The sequence below is a fragment of the Pteropus alecto genome, unplaced genomic scaffold (genome assembly GCF_000325575.1).
Source record: "Pteropus alecto unplaced genomic scaffold, ASM32557v1 scaffold23, whole genome shotgun sequence".
Lineage (NCBI taxonomy): Eukaryota > Metazoa > Chordata > Mammalia > Chiroptera > Pteropodidae > Pteropus > Pteropus alecto.
This window is the reverse complement of record NW_006435837.1, coordinates 6,622,247-6,640,993: the sequence shown is the minus strand read 5'-3', so window position 1 is coordinate 6,640,993 and position 18,747 is coordinate 6,622,247. Positions and strand designations below refer to the sequence as shown.

At 39.5% G+C, this 18,747-nt stretch overlaps 1 protein-coding gene and 1 pseudogene across 3 annotated transcripts in view; both read left to right on the top strand.

The window, feature by feature from the left end:
- Positions 1-18,499, top strand: part of CA5B (carbonic anhydrase 5B) — a 28,971-nt gene extending 10,472 nt beyond the window's left edge. For all 3 annotated transcript variants that reach the window (XM_025046636.1, XM_015589129.2, XM_015589128.2), the window contains 6 exons: positions 3,689-3,886; positions 9,364-9,482; positions 10,721-10,816; positions 11,329-11,391; positions 12,350-12,505; positions 16,621-18,499. In XM_025046636.1, coding sequence (XP_024902404.1) covers positions 3,689-3,886; positions 9,364-9,482; positions 10,721-10,816; positions 11,329-11,391; positions 12,350-12,505; positions 16,621-16,800 — 812 coding nt within the window. In that variant the 3' untranslated portion in view covers positions 16,801-18,499. The remainder of the gene's footprint in view (positions 1-3,688; positions 3,887-9,363; positions 9,483-10,720; positions 10,817-11,328; positions 11,392-12,349; positions 12,506-16,620) is intronic.
- Positions 9,768-9,886, top strand: LOC112479569 (annotated as a pseudogene).
- Positions 18,500-18,747: the final 248 nt, after the last annotated feature.

The following is an 18,747-nucleotide window of genomic DNA, read 5'->3' as shown; positions in this document are numbered from 1 at the left end:
TAGTTCTAAAATCTGACGTGCTCCTGTCTTTAGGATAGTTTTGTTTCTTTCGTGCTGGCAGGAACAAAAATGAGTGGTGGCTTAGGGATGTGGGGGCTTCCCTTGATTAATGTCCCACATCAGGTGTTCTTGTTTGTCAGTTACTAAGAAAAACAGGTGACAGTCACCGTCTGATTTTGTTTGGGGCCTATTACGCCATCCCTCCCTGTTTTCTGGTCTCTGCTGCCCTGGGCACTGAGCATGTCCTGTTCTGCTATCCTGGTGTTAAAGACGGTACTCACTGTGTCCGGAAGCTCGGTACCCCAGCAGAAGGCCCAGTGTGCACTTGTGACCAAGAATGACCCGAGTGTTGACAGTTAAAAAAGATCACTGGGGTGTCCTTCACTATGCCGGCCACACAGTGAGGATGCCCTATTGGCAGCTACTTGTGGTCCTGGGCTTGTTTTATCCATCACCATCTTTATCATCATCATTATGGTCTCAGCGGCTCCCTCAAGTGTTTGTCTGACGGTTTTTAGGATTGGGTGAAGCAGAATAAGTTGCATATGAAGGAGGAGGATCTGGCAAATTTGGGAAGCAGCATTTCACTAGAGCCCTGAGCTCCCTGCTGGTCCTTCAGTCCCCACCCTCCCCCCAGGTGATCACTGGCTGTCAACTCAAATTGCTATTTGCTGTTAAGTCAAGCAGCAGACCATAAATGTTGGCAGTCCTAACTGTGAGACTGGTAATAAGATAAAATAAAGATAAAAGCCTTGTACCTACTACCCAACAGGAAAATAAAATCAACTTCACTTAGTGTATCATCTAGTGAAATTTAGCCTAATATTCACATTAGAAAAAAATTAGGCATGAGATCTTAAGACCATGATAAAATAAATTCGATAATGTTAATTCTTTTATAAAATTAATTATTTTTTTATGGTGACATTGGTTAATGAAATCCAATAAGTTTCAGCTGTACACTTTAACAGTAAGACATATATATATGTTTACACTGTGTGTTCACCTCCCATAGATTTCTTTCTGTCACCACATATTTGACCCCCTTTAACCCATCTACCTGCCCGCTCCCCACAAAATCTACTTGTTTTTGACAAAAATTAAAGTTGTTTTTAAGAGTGAAGTTGTTTTGATCTAAGAATGAGGTTGTTTTATAAATAAAGTTGTTTTGATATAAGAGTGACGTAACCTGTGTCAGGATGTCATGTCATCTATTCTCATTGACAAGCGCTCAGTAGCTCAGCTGCTGAGGGCCACCGCGGCAGCTTATCCATAAAAGTATATGAAGAAACAACTGTGGCACAGGGACATTTAGACTGTAAGTTCCCAGAGTTTGTGAGGACTGTCTGAGAGTGTTCGGTCTGGGCAAGGTGGCAACTTGGGCCATCTCAGGGAGTTACTCAGTCTTCCTGGTCTCTCCCATGTAAGCAGGAGGTATCCATATTATTAAAGTTATGTTTTTCTTTGTTTAGTCTGTCTTCTATTATAAAGGAGGTTAGCCAAGAATTCAGAAAGGTAGAGGGAAAATTATTTGTCTTCCCCCTAACATATAACGTGTAATTATTTGCCTCCCCCCTGCTCTGCAAGCCAGAACTGAGCTGGCTTTCAATCATTTGCAGATTGAATGAAGATGACAAAGACCATCACTGGGAAGCTTTCACTCTCCTTTTAATCTCTATTTCATATTACCCTACTGAGCACATTCATTTTTCTCTAAAAATCTTTCAGGTTTATCTTTTCCTTGCCTTGCCCACAACCACCAGCCTAGTTCCGGCCTCTACTCCATCTGCCCAAACTCTGGTCTTGATATTTTCTCCAGCCACTCTTACCTTTCCTTCTACTGAACTCACCCTGCATTCACTCTCATCCCGTTTAGCACCCAACCATGCCTCATGTAATGTGTATTTGCTTTATCTGCTCAAAGGGCCTGTGTCAACTCCAGGTCTTCAGGGCCTGAGTCCTATACTTTTTCTACAGGCCCAGGCTGAACTTGGTACCAGGCACAGAGGAGGCACTTAATGCTTATTTTACTGATAAGGAAAACCAAACCAATTGATACTAAGGCTCTCTACCCTTACCTCACACCCAAAGCCTCTCCAATCAGGCAAGCAGGTTTACCCCAGACATCTGCGATCACATGATCACACCTGCCTGTTTCTCTCTCATTTCTTAAAATCCTTGGCAATGCTAATATTCTACCCAGGTTTTGCACAATGCTGCCTAATCCTCAAAGCTCACTTACATAAGAAGTGAATTCAGCATGCGTATTTATATGGGACCATATAATCCCTCCAGTGGATTTCATCTCCCTCTGGTCCTCATTGCTCTGACATCTCTGCCGTGATTCTAGAAGTGTTTGGGCCTCTCCTTAAGGGCTTAAGTGTCTCTACATCCCCCATTTTCCTCTTCTTCATGGTATGACACTGTAGGGGAGGAAAAGTAATTTTTCCTCTACCTTAGGTTCTAGGCTGAACCCCTCCCCCATAATAAAAGACAGATTAACAGGGGAAAAACAAACAGAAGTTTAATAACACGGATACCTCCTGGGTACATAGTAGAGACCCAGAAAACTGAGCAACTCCCTGGAATGACCCAAGCCGCCACCTTCAAAATATCATCTTCAGCTAAAGACAAACGAAGATGTTGGGGAAGGGGAGTCAGTTATGGGGAGGTTATCAGGAAAAGCACAGTAAACAAGGGGATGATTGTTATGCAGATCGAAGTCACCTTCTCCATTTATGAGAGTTTCTGGAGACTTGGTCGTCCTCTTCCTGGTGCGGAGAGGGAGACACCTTCACAAATGGAGATTTCCATTATATATGTAAATGTCTTAAGAAAAGGTAACTTCTCAATTTTCAGAGCCTCTCGGGTGTCAGCCATTTCTTAAAAATAATCAGGCTAAAATAATCTTTATGCCAAAGAGATTTTGGGGCAGCCCACCTTGTTTCCCATCAACAGGGTCCCCAAACCCTGAACATCTTACTTACATATCTCAAACTAGAAGAAATTATTCTTTTTCTTCCCAGACTCATCAGTATGTTTCTTAATTTTTCCAAAACCCTAGAGTGTGCCCCCATCTCAACTGGAAGCCTATAATATTACATTGCGTGTAAGGAATCCAGAAATCTTCAAAATAGTAAGCTAAATTATAGGATGCATGCTATGCAAGCCTTTATTTCTACCAGCTGCACAACTAAAACCTTAATGCTTGGTTGAATGTTCACTTTTCAAAAATTCTTCCTCCTCTTCCCCCATTTCCTTTGTTAAAAAAAAGTCCGTTATTGAAAATTGCATTAATTTCTCTCTGTGTTTAAAACGACTTTGGCAGGTGGGGCCCAAGAAATTATCAATAAAGAAAAGACATTTGAGAAGACCCATTTTCTCATGTTGCTAATCTCCACGTGTTTTCCTGTCATCACAGGACTGGGTCGCACTTAGTTTAGGCGAAATTAGAAAGTCGACTGGGAGGCTTTAGTTTGACAAGACAGCAGAGGCTCCTCTGCTAGGGGCTCTCTGACCTGTGTGTCCATGTCCTCTACTTTCGTCAGTCCATGAAGCTCCTAAGTGGCTAAGTTCGGAGACTTCTAGTCATCATTAGTGTCCACAGGCTTTCCGCAAATGGAACGGCCTGGTGTGTGATCCCGGAGAGGGCACATTCTGATGGCAGGCCTGACGTGCTTTCTCCTAGTGCACCCACTCTGGGAGAGCATGGACCTGGTCCCAAGGGGTGAGCGCCAATCACCCATCAACATCCGGTGGAGGGACAGTGTCTTTGATCCTGACTTAAAACCACTCATCATCTCTTACGACCCGACCACCTGCCTCCACGTCTGGAATAACGGGTATTCTTTCCTCGTGGAATTTGAAGATTCTACAGATAAATCAGGTGAGAGCCATACTGGTAGGCTCATCTGAGTTAAGGGTACACTGTTGTGTTGGCACAGGCCACATCACGCTGCCTCTATGGCAGCGCAGACCTCTTTCGTTAGCAGTAACAGGACTCATTGGACTTACTTTTTCAATGTATGAAAAAAGTCCCTTCTAGTTTTTATGCACATTTTCTCCTACTAGTATAGAGTACTTTTTATTAATAAATATGCCTATCTCTAAGTATAGATTCATAATTGATATAGAAATAAGGTGTGAAATAAATTAAAGCTTTGTCCAAAATTTATTTTGTATGTGTTTATGAATATAAAGTGATTTTCCCTGCTCAGTAAGTTTACAAGACACTTTTATATTAAGTAGTAATACTGTTTAATCAGATTTAACTGATCAGATTTCAATACCTTTGAAATGGGGCGAAAAGAATATTCGTGTTTGCATGAGGTTACAGTCTTAAGTAGTTAAGAATAGTTGCATGTCAGAAAATGGAATCTTGCATTCTGTTAATTTTGTTAATTAAACAATGATACTTCATTTAAAAAATAACAGAATTTTAAAAACACTTTAAAATTCAAACATTATATTGCTTTTGCATCTTCTTTTTTTTTTTTTTTTTTCTCCTTCGTAGATGAACTAATCTTTTTTTAGCCTACCTAGACATGAACTCATCTGAATGATTTAAAGCTTGCCTAAAGCTTTTAGTGTGTATTGAAAACAGAATGTGATTAATTCTATGCAGGTTTTCTTTCTGTTTTTCCCTTTTTCAAACCACATTTAATGGTATCAAATAGTCCTAATTAGTCTGAAATAATTATTATTTGAAATAGTGTATTTCAAGGCTTAAGGAGGGGTTATCAACCAGTGGCAATGTTACCACCTCTTCCTTCCCAGGGACTGGGGACACTTGGCAACGTCTGCAGGCATTTTATGTCGTCACAACTGGAGGGCGATAGCGTGACCAACATCTAGTGAGTCAAGGTCGGGAATGTTGCTGAAGATCTGACAATAGACAGGACAGCGTTTGCGAACAATTATCCAGCCTCAAATATCAATAAAGCTGAGATTGAGAAACCCTGATCTAAAGAAAATGAACTTCCTCTTATGAATATGAGGAAGCGAGTTCATGAAAGTGTTCGTGAATGAACTTAACGCAGAAGTGGAAGTGTTCACTCCTGTGTTTATCCTGGCTCTAGGGTTCTCAACTGTGTCTTGGTTTTCCTTGCGTCTCTCTAGTGATACCCAGATACTTAGACACGGCCCTCTGGCCCAACTGCAAACAGACTGATCCTCCGCTGGCGTTCATCTAATCTGTCTCTGGTTCTCTTTTCTCTGACATGCTTCTCTGCTGTTATTCAGGAAGGATTCGGGTCTGACCTTAAGGGCTTAGGTGTTTCTATGTTGTCCCCCATTTTCTTCTTTCTCTTCCATGGTATCACAAGACCCCCAAACCCTGAACATCTTATTTACATTTCTCGAACTAAGAAGAAATTACTCCTTTTTCTCCAGATTTATCAGTATCTTTCTTAATTTTTCTAAAACCCTAGAGTGTGTCCCCATCTCAACTGGAAGCCTGTAATATTACATTTCGTATAAGGATTTCAGAAATCTTGAAAACGGCATGCTGAAGTCCTGTGTTCCACGTGACCATCTTGCATGTAGCAAACTCTGCTTGTCTCCCGTAGAGCTCTACCGTTACTCCTGCCAGAACTGGACTAGTGGGCAGACTCAATCTAGAGAACGCCAACTCTCATACGTTCACTCTGGATGCACAGCAACCCTCTCAATTAATTAGTCTCAATCCCAGCTGGGTCCTTGGCAACCTTCTTTCTTCTCTTCCGAGGGTCCTAAAGAGTAGTCAGTCTTCTAATGACCTTGACAGTCTAGGGACTGTTGCCAATATATTATTGCTTCATTGAGTTAGAAATCTTAGAAAGTTGTTTAATGGGTTTCTTAATGAAGTGAGTTAATCCCAAGATCATTCAAGGCAAATAGCTTTTTATTTTATTTTTTAGTCATGTTTTCTCTTTTGAACAATAATACAAGAATTCTTATCCACCCGTTTGCATGGGCAATCTCATATGGAAAACAGATGACCAACATGTTCCTTATAAGAGCTCTTTAGATACCCCCAAATACAATTAATTAAATAATTCTTTGATCTTACCTTCCCTAGGAGAGTCAGACACACTCCTTTTATAAAATATGCAAGAAAAATTGTAGAGAGGTTGCTGATTCTCCACTTGTTTTGTCAGGAAGGACCAAAATAGAGAATCCCTTTTCATTACGATTTAACAATTACTTTCTTTAAGATACCATTAATCTTTAACAAGTACCTAACTCTCTTTCTCCTTCTACATTTCAGTGACTGCCTCCTATCTCCTGCTTAGTCTTCACTTCTATTTCTCCATGCTGTTGCAAAATAATCGATAGCATTCAAAGAGGAAGAAAGAATGAACATAAAAAATAAAGAAAAAGGAAAAGAAAGCAATGACATCCTAGAAAGGAAGAAAGGCAAGAAACAACTCTAATCCTAGAAAAGAATCTAATAAATATTAATGTCTATAAAGTTCCCCCCAAAATAAAAGTAGGAAGTGCGGCTACAGCGCGCTTTGCAAAGAACCAGGGATCAATTGTGCAAGGAAAAGAGCTGGGGAAGGTATGTGACAAAATCGAAACATACCAGACCTTATGGGATATAGCAAAAGCGGTGCTCAGAGGGAAATTTATAGATGAAAATGCCCATATTGCAGAAGAAGAAATTTCTCAAATCAATAACCTAGCCTTTTACCTTAAAGGACAAAGAAAGGAACAAACTTAACCCAAAGCAAACAGAAGGTCATGATCAAGAGCAGAAATTAATGAAGTCAAAAGTTGGTTCTTTGGGAAAGATCCACAAAAATTGACAGGCCTTTAGCTAGGTAGACCAAGGGAACAAAAATAAAAGAAGACTCAAATTACTAAAATCAGGAATGAAAGAGGGGACATCGTAACCAGCCTTACAGAAATTAAAAGGATAATAAGAGAAGGTATGTGAGCATCTCATACCACCGGTCTCTGCTGGGTATTGTTTTGTTATTTGGCTCCCCTGAATAGGACGCAGCTGTTGATTTTAGTAAGTGCATGTGAGGGATGCAAAATATTGGGGGGAAGGGCACTGAACTGTGCCTGGGCTGAGTCCCATGGATGATTCCTGAAAATTATCACCTCCTCTAAAATTTCTCTCTTCAGCAATGTCACCAGGCATTAAAGAGAAGGAGAGATGAGTCCCATTGATCTCCTGAGAATGCTTCCTGCCCTATCTGCCTTCACTTACTTTAACTTTTAGGGGGCATCAACAATGAACTTACTAAGAATGCTTTCACAAACACTTTAAATTCTCCTTCCCTATTTTTCGTCTTACATCCACTTTTTTTTGGAAGAAACAACATAATGCTTTTTAGTAAATTTACAGAGTGGTGTGACCATCAGTACGATCCAATTTTAGAGCATTTTCATCTCCCCAAAAGGCTTCATGCCTATTCCTGCATTTACTTTTATTAGTACGAGACCTGTGTGTGACCTTTCCCCTCACCATCTATTTCTCTGCTAGCTCCCTCACCTCCATGTTAAAAGCAGAGTGAACACTGCAGACACTGTTTACCATCAGCCTGACACTATCCTAGGTGTTTTATATTATCTAATTTTTTACAAGTTTAATCCCGTTTCATGTTAGAGTACAAAGAGAACAAAATATCAACAACTTCAAATAAATAATTATGTAATTATTTGATATATCTTACCACTGCTCTGCTAATTCACTGTCTTCTGCCTCCCTTCTCTGCCCCGTTTCTTGCCAATTACCTGCCCCTCTCATTCACACATCTGTGCCACCTGACTAACAAACCCAACAGACACTTTACAGTCTATTTCTTTAGTGACTCATTACATTAAGGATCTCCTAAGTGTCAGACACTGTGCCAGGTGCTCAGAATAGAAAAAGGAAGAAGGGATGGTCCTGCCTTTCAGAGGCTCACGGTGTGCTGGAGAGACAGACCCTTGAAGAGACGATGCTAATGTGAATCGCCTAACACTGGGAGGAAAGTGTGCCCGTGGGGTCTGGTGGGAGAAGGCTTCCCGGTGGAGGTGACACCTGGGCTGTCTATGCAGAGGTGAGCGTGTGAGGCAGTGTGGTGCTTGTATTAGGTGTTACTAATACAAGAAGGAAGCGGCAGACGAGGAAATCCTGATGTTGGCAGGAGCCGATTCACGGGGAGTTCTGCGGCCCGCGCTGAGGAGTGGGAAATCTGGGTGCAGCTTAGCTGGGTCTGTCACTAGGCTGTGATCAAGGTGTCAACCACGAATGGGTCTCATTTCAAGGCTTCTCTGGCAAAGGATCCTCTTCCAAACTCACTCGAGCGGCTGTTGGAGACATTTTATTTTTATATCAGTACACTTTTAGTACCTATCCTATGAATTTAGTGAATCGCGTGGTATTCTCTACACCTCCCCTGTCCCCCGAAGAAAAGTGGTCATCGGCGACTTCACTCACCTCTTAAAAAACTCCTTCCTTTTAAAGAGGAAGTTAGGCAAATTATTTTCAAAAGCAGACCATTGCATGACATATCCAGGGTACTTGGTTGTTGGGATCGAATGCACTAAACTCTAAAGGTCATTAAGATAGATGAGGTGGATGGCTTTCGTGTTATATTTGTTTAACCATGGACAGACATTACAGGGTTGGATTAGATGGAAGAAATGAGGAACTAATATGCTTTAGCGAATTCAAGCAAAAAACAAAACAAAACAAAACACCAAAAAACCAGCACCACCCAAAACTCTCAGGAAAAGTGACTTAAAAAATTTGTATGTGAATCTTTTACCCATACTATAACGTATTGATTTCATTAGTTCTAGAAAACTTGAGTCTAAACAAAAGGTATTTATTATCCAACACAGTGAAGCCAGTGGTGAAGTGTGTGGATGACTCACATTGTTTACTCCGTCCAAAAACAGATGAGTAATAATTTTTAACTTGTAAATTTCCTATTCCATCTCAATGGAAAAAAAACACTAGTATCTTCAGAAATTGCAGAGCAAAGTATCAGTGCATAAACAAGAAAGAGAATATCTTTTGTCCCCATATTTAAGTTTTATGAGATTGGATTAGATGATATGTTGAAAGAAATTTGCATTTTACTGTACCCACAAAAATACCTGGGCACAGTAAATATAGAACATAAAAATAAGTCAAAAATTGGCCTTTAACAATTGCATGTAGCCTGGAGTGTAGTTAGATCTTGGTGTCAGTCAAAGTGCAGGTTCTCCTCTTACACGTGTATTAAGTGTGTGAGAATCAAGTTTAGAAACACTTGTATGTAATAGAGTGTGCTCCATCTAAGACAGTTCATATAGAAGGTCCGCCCACAGATTTAGCCTTTTCCCTCCAATCATCCACGGCGTGAAAAACTGTCCTCTAAATTGTTGGATATGCCATTTCAGTGATCAAGGGAGGACCCCTGGAACATAACTACCGACTGAAGCAGTTCCATTTTCACTGGGGGGCCATCGATGCCTGGGGCTCCGAGCATACTGTGGACAGCAAATGTTACCCAGCAGAGGTATGTTGAGAAGCTTGGGAACAGTGACAACTGTGGAGAAGTGGGGATAGTTCTGAGTTTCTGGTTTTAAGAAATTGTCAGAAAGAAGCAGGTGATTCCTTATAAATCTAAATAGTTCTCTTGGGGGCATATTAGGTTATTTCCAGTTATTACATGTAAAATGATAACTGCCCTCACCTCAAATAATATAGCAGAAGTGAACCTTAGGATTCCTAAATAGTATTTTTTTTTTTTTCAGAATTCTAGGCTAGGCTCAAATCGTAGCTTAAAGTAAAAACCCAGGCAGTCTACGACCATGCCACCCTGAACATGCCCGATCTCGTCTGATCTCGAAAGCTAAGCAGGGTCGGGCCTGGTCAGTACTTGGGTGGGAGACCACCTAGGAAGACCAGGTGCTGTAGGTGTTAAAAAAAAAAAAAATCCAGGCAACAATGCAGGGCCACCAGGTCCAGTTAATTAAAGTGACAGAGGGCGGGAACCTAAAGGAAGGCCACGACAATCGAAATAGAGAAAAAGAGCAAGGTTGGCAAGTGTTTCTGAAATAAAAGCAACAGGACTTAAGGCTGGGTCATCTTGGGGAGCGGGTCGAGGTGGGGGGCAGGCGGTAGGGAGGCCAGGCAAGGCGAGGTGAGGCAACCATGACCGTGAGGGTCTCACTTGGCAAGCTGGTAATGATTCAGTCATGAATGATGGATGAGGAATGATCTGCAGGGAAATATAAGGAGCATATAAGTAAATTGAATTTTTTCTTACAACTTTCCCCCTAATTTACTTTTAAATGTTACCTTAAAAAGAAACACATTTTAAGTGGTTCTCTCTTAAAGAAATGTGTCTTCAATTCTTGCCTAATTCCCATAGGGAGAATTTATTTCTCTCAAGATAAACATCTCTCCTTTAGATGCAAGTGGATTTGCAATATGAGTGTTTCATGCATATCAGGATGGGAATGGACAAATGTTGCTTCCTCACTGAAATGTTACTCACTTTGCTATATATATTCTATTTTTCTCCTAAAATAAATCACTCTATTCCAAAGTAATAATAATTGCTGTTGCCGTATACACTTCTGCTTGTTCTTTGTTTCTATCTCATTTTACATCATATCGTTGTATGCTTTTCCCAGTGGCTTTATTTTGGGTGAGGAAACATGTTAAAATATATGTTAAATAAGGCTGTCTGTTTGGTTTGGAGCGATCCTATGTGGTCACGTGTCAAAGCATCTTTTCATGGTGTTTCAGCTGCACTTGGTACATTGGAATGCAGTGAAATTTGAAACCTTTGAGGATGCAGCTCTGGAAGAAAATGGTTTGGCTGTGATAGGAGTATTTTTAAAGGTAAAAATGTCTTACGAGCTTTAAGTGATGTGTATACAGTCTTCCAGGATGAAAAGGTACCACGCTACAGTGTTAAGTTCTATGAATATTGGGGTAAAAATAAACAATGGTTAAAATATACAAGATTGTTATGAATATATTTCAAATAGTATAAAATCGCACAGTTCAGTAGAGTGGTTATAAGCCACATGTGGCAATTGAGCGCCTAAAATGTGGCTATTTTGACTATGAAACTGTTTTTAATTTTAATTAACTTAAATTTCAATTTAAGAACTGACACTTAAGTGTTGGAGCAGGGGCCCCTTCCCTATCAGCAAACAGCCCACTCATGCGTTCTGTCTTGAATTTAATTCAGTGATATTTATAACATTCTAAATGACTAGTTTAAGTGTAGTTTAAGTCACGTGGTTGGTTTGTTTTTATATAACCAAGTGATTAAATTTAATTCACATTTTTATAGTTTCAGAAGTGAGATGTCAATTGTTTTTAATATTTTCTCATTGCTTCTTTAGCTAGGCAAACATCATAAAGAGCTACAGAAATTGGTAGATACTTTGCCATCAATCAAGCATAAGGTAATGTGTTTTTCCTAAATCACTTGAAATATATTTTATGTTTCACTCTCGGAGGAAATACTAACAAGGCATTTTGAACTGGAAAATGTAATTAATTTCAGTGTAATTCAAGTTCTCCTTGAAAGTCGCCTAGAAGACAGTTGGCCATTTATGATGCTGGTGTGTTGAGAGAAACCCTGGCCCTGGCCCACCTTTCAGGATACAGAAGTGGTTCCATTGGTGGGCACTGGTCGCTCTGGTTTTGCTGCCATGGCACTGGGCACTTGGGGACTCGGGACCATAGTGCTGCCCCCTCCTCTGCTCCCGACAGCCGCTCCTTGTAAATCCTTGTGGAAACACTCAGAGCAGCCTTCTGACTCTGGCTGCCCTCCCTCAGGCAGGGGGCAGAGGCACGTTGGACAGAGACCTGGCTCGTCCGCCCTTAAAGAGCAGTTAACCCATAGCCTTCAGGTCAGACGCCTTTGTCCAGCTTCAAGATTAATTGTTCAGTGTGCAGAATCCCACAGGGGCTGCTCCCCGGAAGTCCACCCCCTCTCTCTTCCCCTCTGCCTGCCTCTCCGTCTCCCCCTTTTCTCTTCCCTCCTCTCTCTCTCTCCCCTTTTAGGCAGGATCCTGGCTGCTCCTAATTCGCCTTGTGTCTTAGAAAGGAGGATTGAAAAAGAGAAGCCTCCTTCCTTAAGCACCAGGCCGCACCTGATGCCTCCCAAAGAGTTCAGAGGAGCCCACCCGCTGGAAACTCACTAGAATGGAGGGAGGAAATGGGTTCTGCTGTGTTCCCACTGAGCAGTGTCAGAAGTACACCCTTAACTGCAGGGACACAGCAGGGTGTGACTCAGGTTCTAGGGCACTCCTCTGGACCGCTGCGGGTCCCCAGACACTCTTGGAATCACCCCTTGTCATGTGATTCCTGAGTGCTTTTCCCCATGAAATGATAGCTGGTGACCCCTCTCTTGGCCAGGACGCCCTTGTGGAATTTGGGTCATTCGACCCTTCCTGCCTGATGCCCACCTGCCCGGATTACTGGACTTACTCAGGATCCCTGACCACGCCGCCTCTCTCCGAGTCCGTCACCTGGATCATTAAGAAGCAGCCCGTCGAGGTCGATCATGATCAGGTACGTTCGTGCCCTGTTCCCACGTAAGGAAGGCTGGTCTGCGCCGTTCCAGCAGGTCTGGGCTCAAACTCTGGTGTCAGGTTTTGTAAGTCTCTAACATCTTCCAGGGCTTGTACTTTTTTATTAAAATGTGCTCGTGTCTTGATCTGGGTGTGAATTAGGAAACGCTTCAGATTAACTAGAGAGAGGAGTTAAAACAGAGAAAAACATAACCTTTTTACTTTCATTCTTGACAGTGACATGTTTTACACATTGTGTATTTTATATATAAATATGAATCTCTATATAAACAAGACCCTTTTCAAGGGAAGAATGAAGGCTGGAAATGGATGTGCTCAAAACCCTTCAATTTTCTTAAGGTAATTTTGCTCTGGAATTTCAAGATGAAAACAGAATCCAATAATGTCTGTCTAGAACTTTTAAGTCAGTTGTTTTGAACTTGGAACTTAATTTTTCCTTAGAAACTAAGTTTAAGTGGTGATTACTACATCAATACACAAAATCCTGTTTAAGTCATAATATAACTAAACTACAATAATACTTGCTTATACTTGCTGTATGGGACTTATTAATTACCAAGCATCTTCACATGAACAGAAGCTTCCAAAATCTTTTTTTATTTTTTGAAGCCAGGATAACTGATACCAATACCTATCAAAGATTGGACCCAAAGAAAAAAAGAAAGGAAATTACAGACTGATATCTCTGAAGAATATATTTTTAAAAGGCTAAAATAATACATCAGAAGCAGAATCCTGTAGTATATTAGAAGAAATATATAACTTTGTCCAAGTAGTATTTATTTCAATAATGCAAGGATAGTTTATTATTAAGAATGATATTAATATAATTCAGCATATCAGTGAATGTAAATAGAAAAATCATATAGCCATTTCCATAGATTCTTAAAAGCCATTAGCAAAATTCACCATTCAGTTTTTTAAAATTTTCAATAAAATAGAAATGACTGGAGACTTCTCTAACTCGATAAAAGAGATTAATCTCAGTTCTAGAGTAAATAGTATACTTAATATAGAAAGGATAATTACCATATTAGTTTTATATTAAATTATATTCTAGAAGTAGTCAATACAATGAGACCATAAAAGAAAAAAAAAAACTTAGAGAAACAATAAAAAAAAACTACTAGAAAGATAATTTTTTAATTAGTGGAGTACAATATTAACCTCTAGAAATCAATACATTTGACTTATAAATTACAATCAATTAAAAGATATGATACAAAGATATAATGGAATAATGGACACTAATTATAATATAAACAAAAGTATATAAAATACCTTGGTATAAGCTTAACAAGAAAAGTTAACAAGAAAACTTAAAACATTTCTGAGAGACACAAAAAAGACTTGAATTCTTAAAATCATACCATGTGATTGAATAGGAAGGCATCATGAAATGCCTTTGATGTCAGTTCTTGAGTGTTACTCTCTGTGAATTGTTTATTCTCCAATAATTGGTGTGGTACTGGCACACGAAGAGATCAATCAAGGGAAGAAAATAGTAATCTCAGAAATATGTCCAAATACGTATGAGAATTTAGTTTATGATAAAGGTAGCACTCAGCTAAGTCGGGGGGAAAAGATGAGATTTTTTTCAGTAAATGCTGTTGAGGGTCAACTGAGCAGATATTTATCGGGGGAAAAAGGAGGGATCCACCATACCTTATACAAGAGTGTATTCCAGAAATATTAAATGTTAAAAATATTACCATAAAAGTACTAGGATAAAGATAGGAAAATTTCTTCATACACCTCTGCGGGAGGAAAAATAATTTTCCTTCTGCCATTCTAGGTGCTTGGCTGAGAACTTCCTATAATAAAAAAGACAGATTTGCACTCCAAACGAGCTGCCCGTTTGGATTTTCTCCCAAGTGAACTTTACTTTGCTGGCTTTCCTTAAAAAAATTGTTAATGTTTGCTAAAGGAAAGCGGGGGAGGGGGGAAGAGGGAGAAGGATAATAAGAAGGGGGGAAGAGAGAGAGAGAGAAGAGAGCACAGAAGAAGAAGAGAGGGAGAGGGAGAGGGAGAGGGAGAGGGAGAGGGAGGGAGAGAGAGAGAGATAGATATTGTTTAACTGGGAAAAAAACAAAAGAAGTTTAATAACATGGATTCCTCCTGTTTACGTGGAAGAGACTCAGGAAAACTGAGTAAATCCCCCAAATGGCCCAAGCCAGCACCTTAAATACCATCTCCAGCTAAAGACAAAGGAAGATGTTGGGGATGAGGAAGCAGTTAGGGGCAGTTACTAGGAAAACACAGTAAACAAGGGTAAGACTGTTATGCAGATTTAAGTCCTTCTCCATTGATGAGTGATTCTAGAGATTTAGAGTCATTCTCTTCCTGGTACGGAGAGGGAGGCACCCTTACAAATGGAGATTTCTCTTATAAATGTAACTGTCTCTTACAAAAAGGTAACTTCTACTCCGTTTTCAGGGCTCCTGTGTCTGCAGTTTCATAAAAGTTATCAGCTCAAATATTCCTTATGCCAAAGGCATATTTTGGGGTCACAAACTCTGCTCCCCTTCACCTTCAAATGGAGGAAGCTTTTCTATCAAAACCAGAAGTCGTAAAGGAAGCAACTAGTAAATTAGGCTGTGTATTTTTTTTTTAATTGCGTGTGATGAAATCCACAATAAAATGATAAAATGTAGATTTTGACTGCCCAACGCCTGACTTAGCGGCCTATACACTTAATCTGCTTCTATCTTTCCTATTTAGAAGTTGACATAACACTGAAAAAAAAAATTAAATAAACAACAAGGTCAGTGGCCCATATGGAAGACTTTAGAAATAAAATTTCAGCATGGAAAATTTCTGTGAGGAAAAAAGGTAGAGTTGTCATCTATAATACTAGTCACCTATAATCTAACCACTTAGTGCGAATCACTGTTTGGGTAAATCCTTCTAGTCTTTTACTTGTATAAATAGACATAACTTTTAAAACAAAATGGAATCTTTCTGTGTATACCATTTTGCTGCTCTTTTCACTCAGTGATGTGTGGAATGTTTTATAGATAATAAACATTATCTTTAACATCACTGTTAACGGCTATATACTAGTCCAGTTTATAGATCTAATGTAACTTATTGATTTTTAGGCTATTTCTAATCTTTGCAATTTGTTGAATAAAACTAAACCTTAGTTACTTGGACACGTTCCTAATTAATGAAGGTATATGTGTCATTTATAAGTATGATCATTTTTGGCGCCTGCCTCTGGTTACAGTCCTGCCTCTTCAGCTATACTTGGCCTAAAGTCTTTAATCCAAAGCAGTCTTCACAGGCTTGCCTTCTGTGTCTCAGGCTGTCCTCTCTGAGCTACAAGGTTAACGGTTTTCCAACTCGCTCAGAAAGCCAAGGGCTACTACTGATTGATGGATGCTATTGCCACGTTAATGTGGATTGCTTTTTTTGTATTGAGCTGCCCTGTCCAATACTTAGCCACTGACTAGCCAGCCACACGTGGCCATTTAAATCAAAATTAAATTTAAAATTCACTTCCTTAGTCACACAAGCCACGTTTCAGGAGATCCGTAGCCATTTGTAGCTTGTGGCTACTCTAGTGAGCCATGCAGAGGGTATTGTCATCATCGTGGAAAAAGTTCTATTGAACAGTGTCGGCGGGGTATCCCACTGCCTGTTAAGACATCACATGCATCACCTTGCCCACAATGCCCAGGTGTAATAAGCAATCAAGAATACATTGTTCTTGTTAACGATTCAGTTAAATTTTGGAAAAGCAAAACATTTTTGGCACTGTTATTCCATGCACCAGGCCATTCCTTTATCATCCTGTAGGCTGCTGTTTTGCCCAATGCAAGATGAAGTGCCTGCAATCAAAGATGAAGTAACTTGTTCTTGGCAAATGGCTACTATGTGGGGGACAGGGCCTTTGACCCCGAGTCCTTGGATCCCAAGTGCCTGGCTGGTTTCACCAACTCCTGCTGTTTTCTCCATACAACGACATCTACTCTCTGTCGTGCATGTAATTTTAGACGAATGTTTCAGAGTTATAAAAGTGAAAGTAATTTATTCATGAAGTGAAGCTGTTTTTCTATTGTAATTATTTATGCTTCCTGTTTCCATTTCTAGCTTGAACAATTTCGGACCCTGCTTTTCACTTCCAAGGGGGAGAAAGAGAAAAGAATGGTGGATAACTTCCGCCCTCTTCAGCCCCTAATGAATCGCACTGTCCGCTCATCCTTCCGTCATGACTATGTGCTGAATATACAAGCGAAACCCAAGCCGTCGACCAGCCAAGTGACCTCCTAAGACACCCATATCTAGGTGCTATTTTGCTTTAATACATACTAGCTTTTAAAAAATTCTTAACTAAGACTATTCTAAACACCTGCATTTAATACTACTAACTAAAGATGTGTATTTCTTGGTGTGGCAGGGCCTCTTCAGTCTTTATTGAGAATGTTTATCACTAAAGTGGCAGCAAGAGACACAAGTTTCTTTTATAGCAACCTGTTGGTTACCATAACATCTTTTTATGTCTGACATTTTTGAGCTATGTTTTTATGTTTATTAGTTAGTGGTTCTGTTGAGTTATAAGTAGGGATGATGAAATATCATCCCTTTCAGAAGGCCTTTCAGAAATAGCCATGGGGCCCAGACAGGTACTTCCTGGCTGAACATTGGCCATGGTTTTAGGTATATTTTATTTCAAATCATGAATGAGTTTTCTTTTATAAAGCCTTCTGAATGAGCACATTTGCCCCAATCTTTAGTTATCTTACTAGTACGTGATATGCTACTTACTTACTATCAATTCGTGATACAGAAAAAATGTGTAGTTCTAAGAAAATACAGATTTACTTCTATCTGGAAATCCTTGTGCATTTCCGAAGATCAGATATTTTACTTAAAGTCTTGATCATATAGAAAGCATATGCAGTGTAGAACATTTTAAAGAAAATGCTTGAAGTACATAGAGCTCAGAATTCTTTTATGATATATTCACAGAAGTACTTTTCAAATGATTAGTAATATAAAGCTATAGTATATAGTATTATTTTGCATTATTTGTACACTATTTCATAGAATATGATAACATTTTCCACAATGACAGAACTATCTTGGCTTCCCTTTAAAACTGAACTTTATTTCTTTAGTAGAGGTTCTATGCAAAGCAGATGATCAACATAAATCTCCCAATTTATACGGTGGCTTAGAAGACTTTTGCTACGGTATTAGGAGAGACCTGTCAGGCAGACTAAAATCTAGATAATTCTATGTATTCCGAGGAATCCACACCATTGTTGTCCTTACTTGTAAATGTCTTGAAATGTTTCTGATTGCCTGTAAGAGTGGGTACAGACTCAATATTGCATTAACTAGTAGTATGTCATTCATTAACATGCTAGTCATCTGGTCTGCAAGATAGGGTTGGATAAATATACTTAACACCACTGAACTGTACACTGAAAAAGGTTACGATGATAAATTTTATGTGTATTTTACCACAATTACAAATAAATAATAAATTCAGTAGGAAAAATAGATAGGATTGGAGTTGGATGTATAAGTTTAGGGGGATATCTCTGCTCTAAAGGGGGTGAAGTGTGGGTGAAGGCATTTGCTTCTAGGGTGCATGCCTTCTCTGGGAAAGGGAAGCAAGTATGCCTCCGTAAATGAATACAATTCTTAAAAAAAATGCAAACGTAGGGAAAAAGTTTGTTACCTTAATACAATTGATCTGTTTCAAACCATAGTTATCTTTAAAAGGGTAAACGCACAAGGTATGCATTATTCCGGGCACACAGGCTTCCTTCTTAGGCCTCTTGCAAACTCTTAGTGCAAAATTCTACTGCAGTGAATCTTCCAAATTGGAGTGAGAACCAATGTACAGAACTCCCGACTTACCCTCACATCTTAGAGATACAAAGGATGTACAGTTGACCCTAGAACAACATGGGTTTGAACTATACAGGACCACTTATATACATGGATTTTTTTTCAATAAATACGTACAATACTATAAATATATTTGCTTTGTGATGTTCTTCCTTTCTCTAGCTTACTGTATTGTAAGAATAAAGTATATAATACACATAATATACAAAATCTGATGACTAATACTGAAATTAGTAGTAGGTAAGGGATGAAATGTTCTTTCCTGAGGACTTCTGCATTGACCACTGAATGAATTCTACTACCATTGTCCTACTAGAGCCAAAAAAAAACCTAATGGAAAGAGTTCTAATGTGGCAT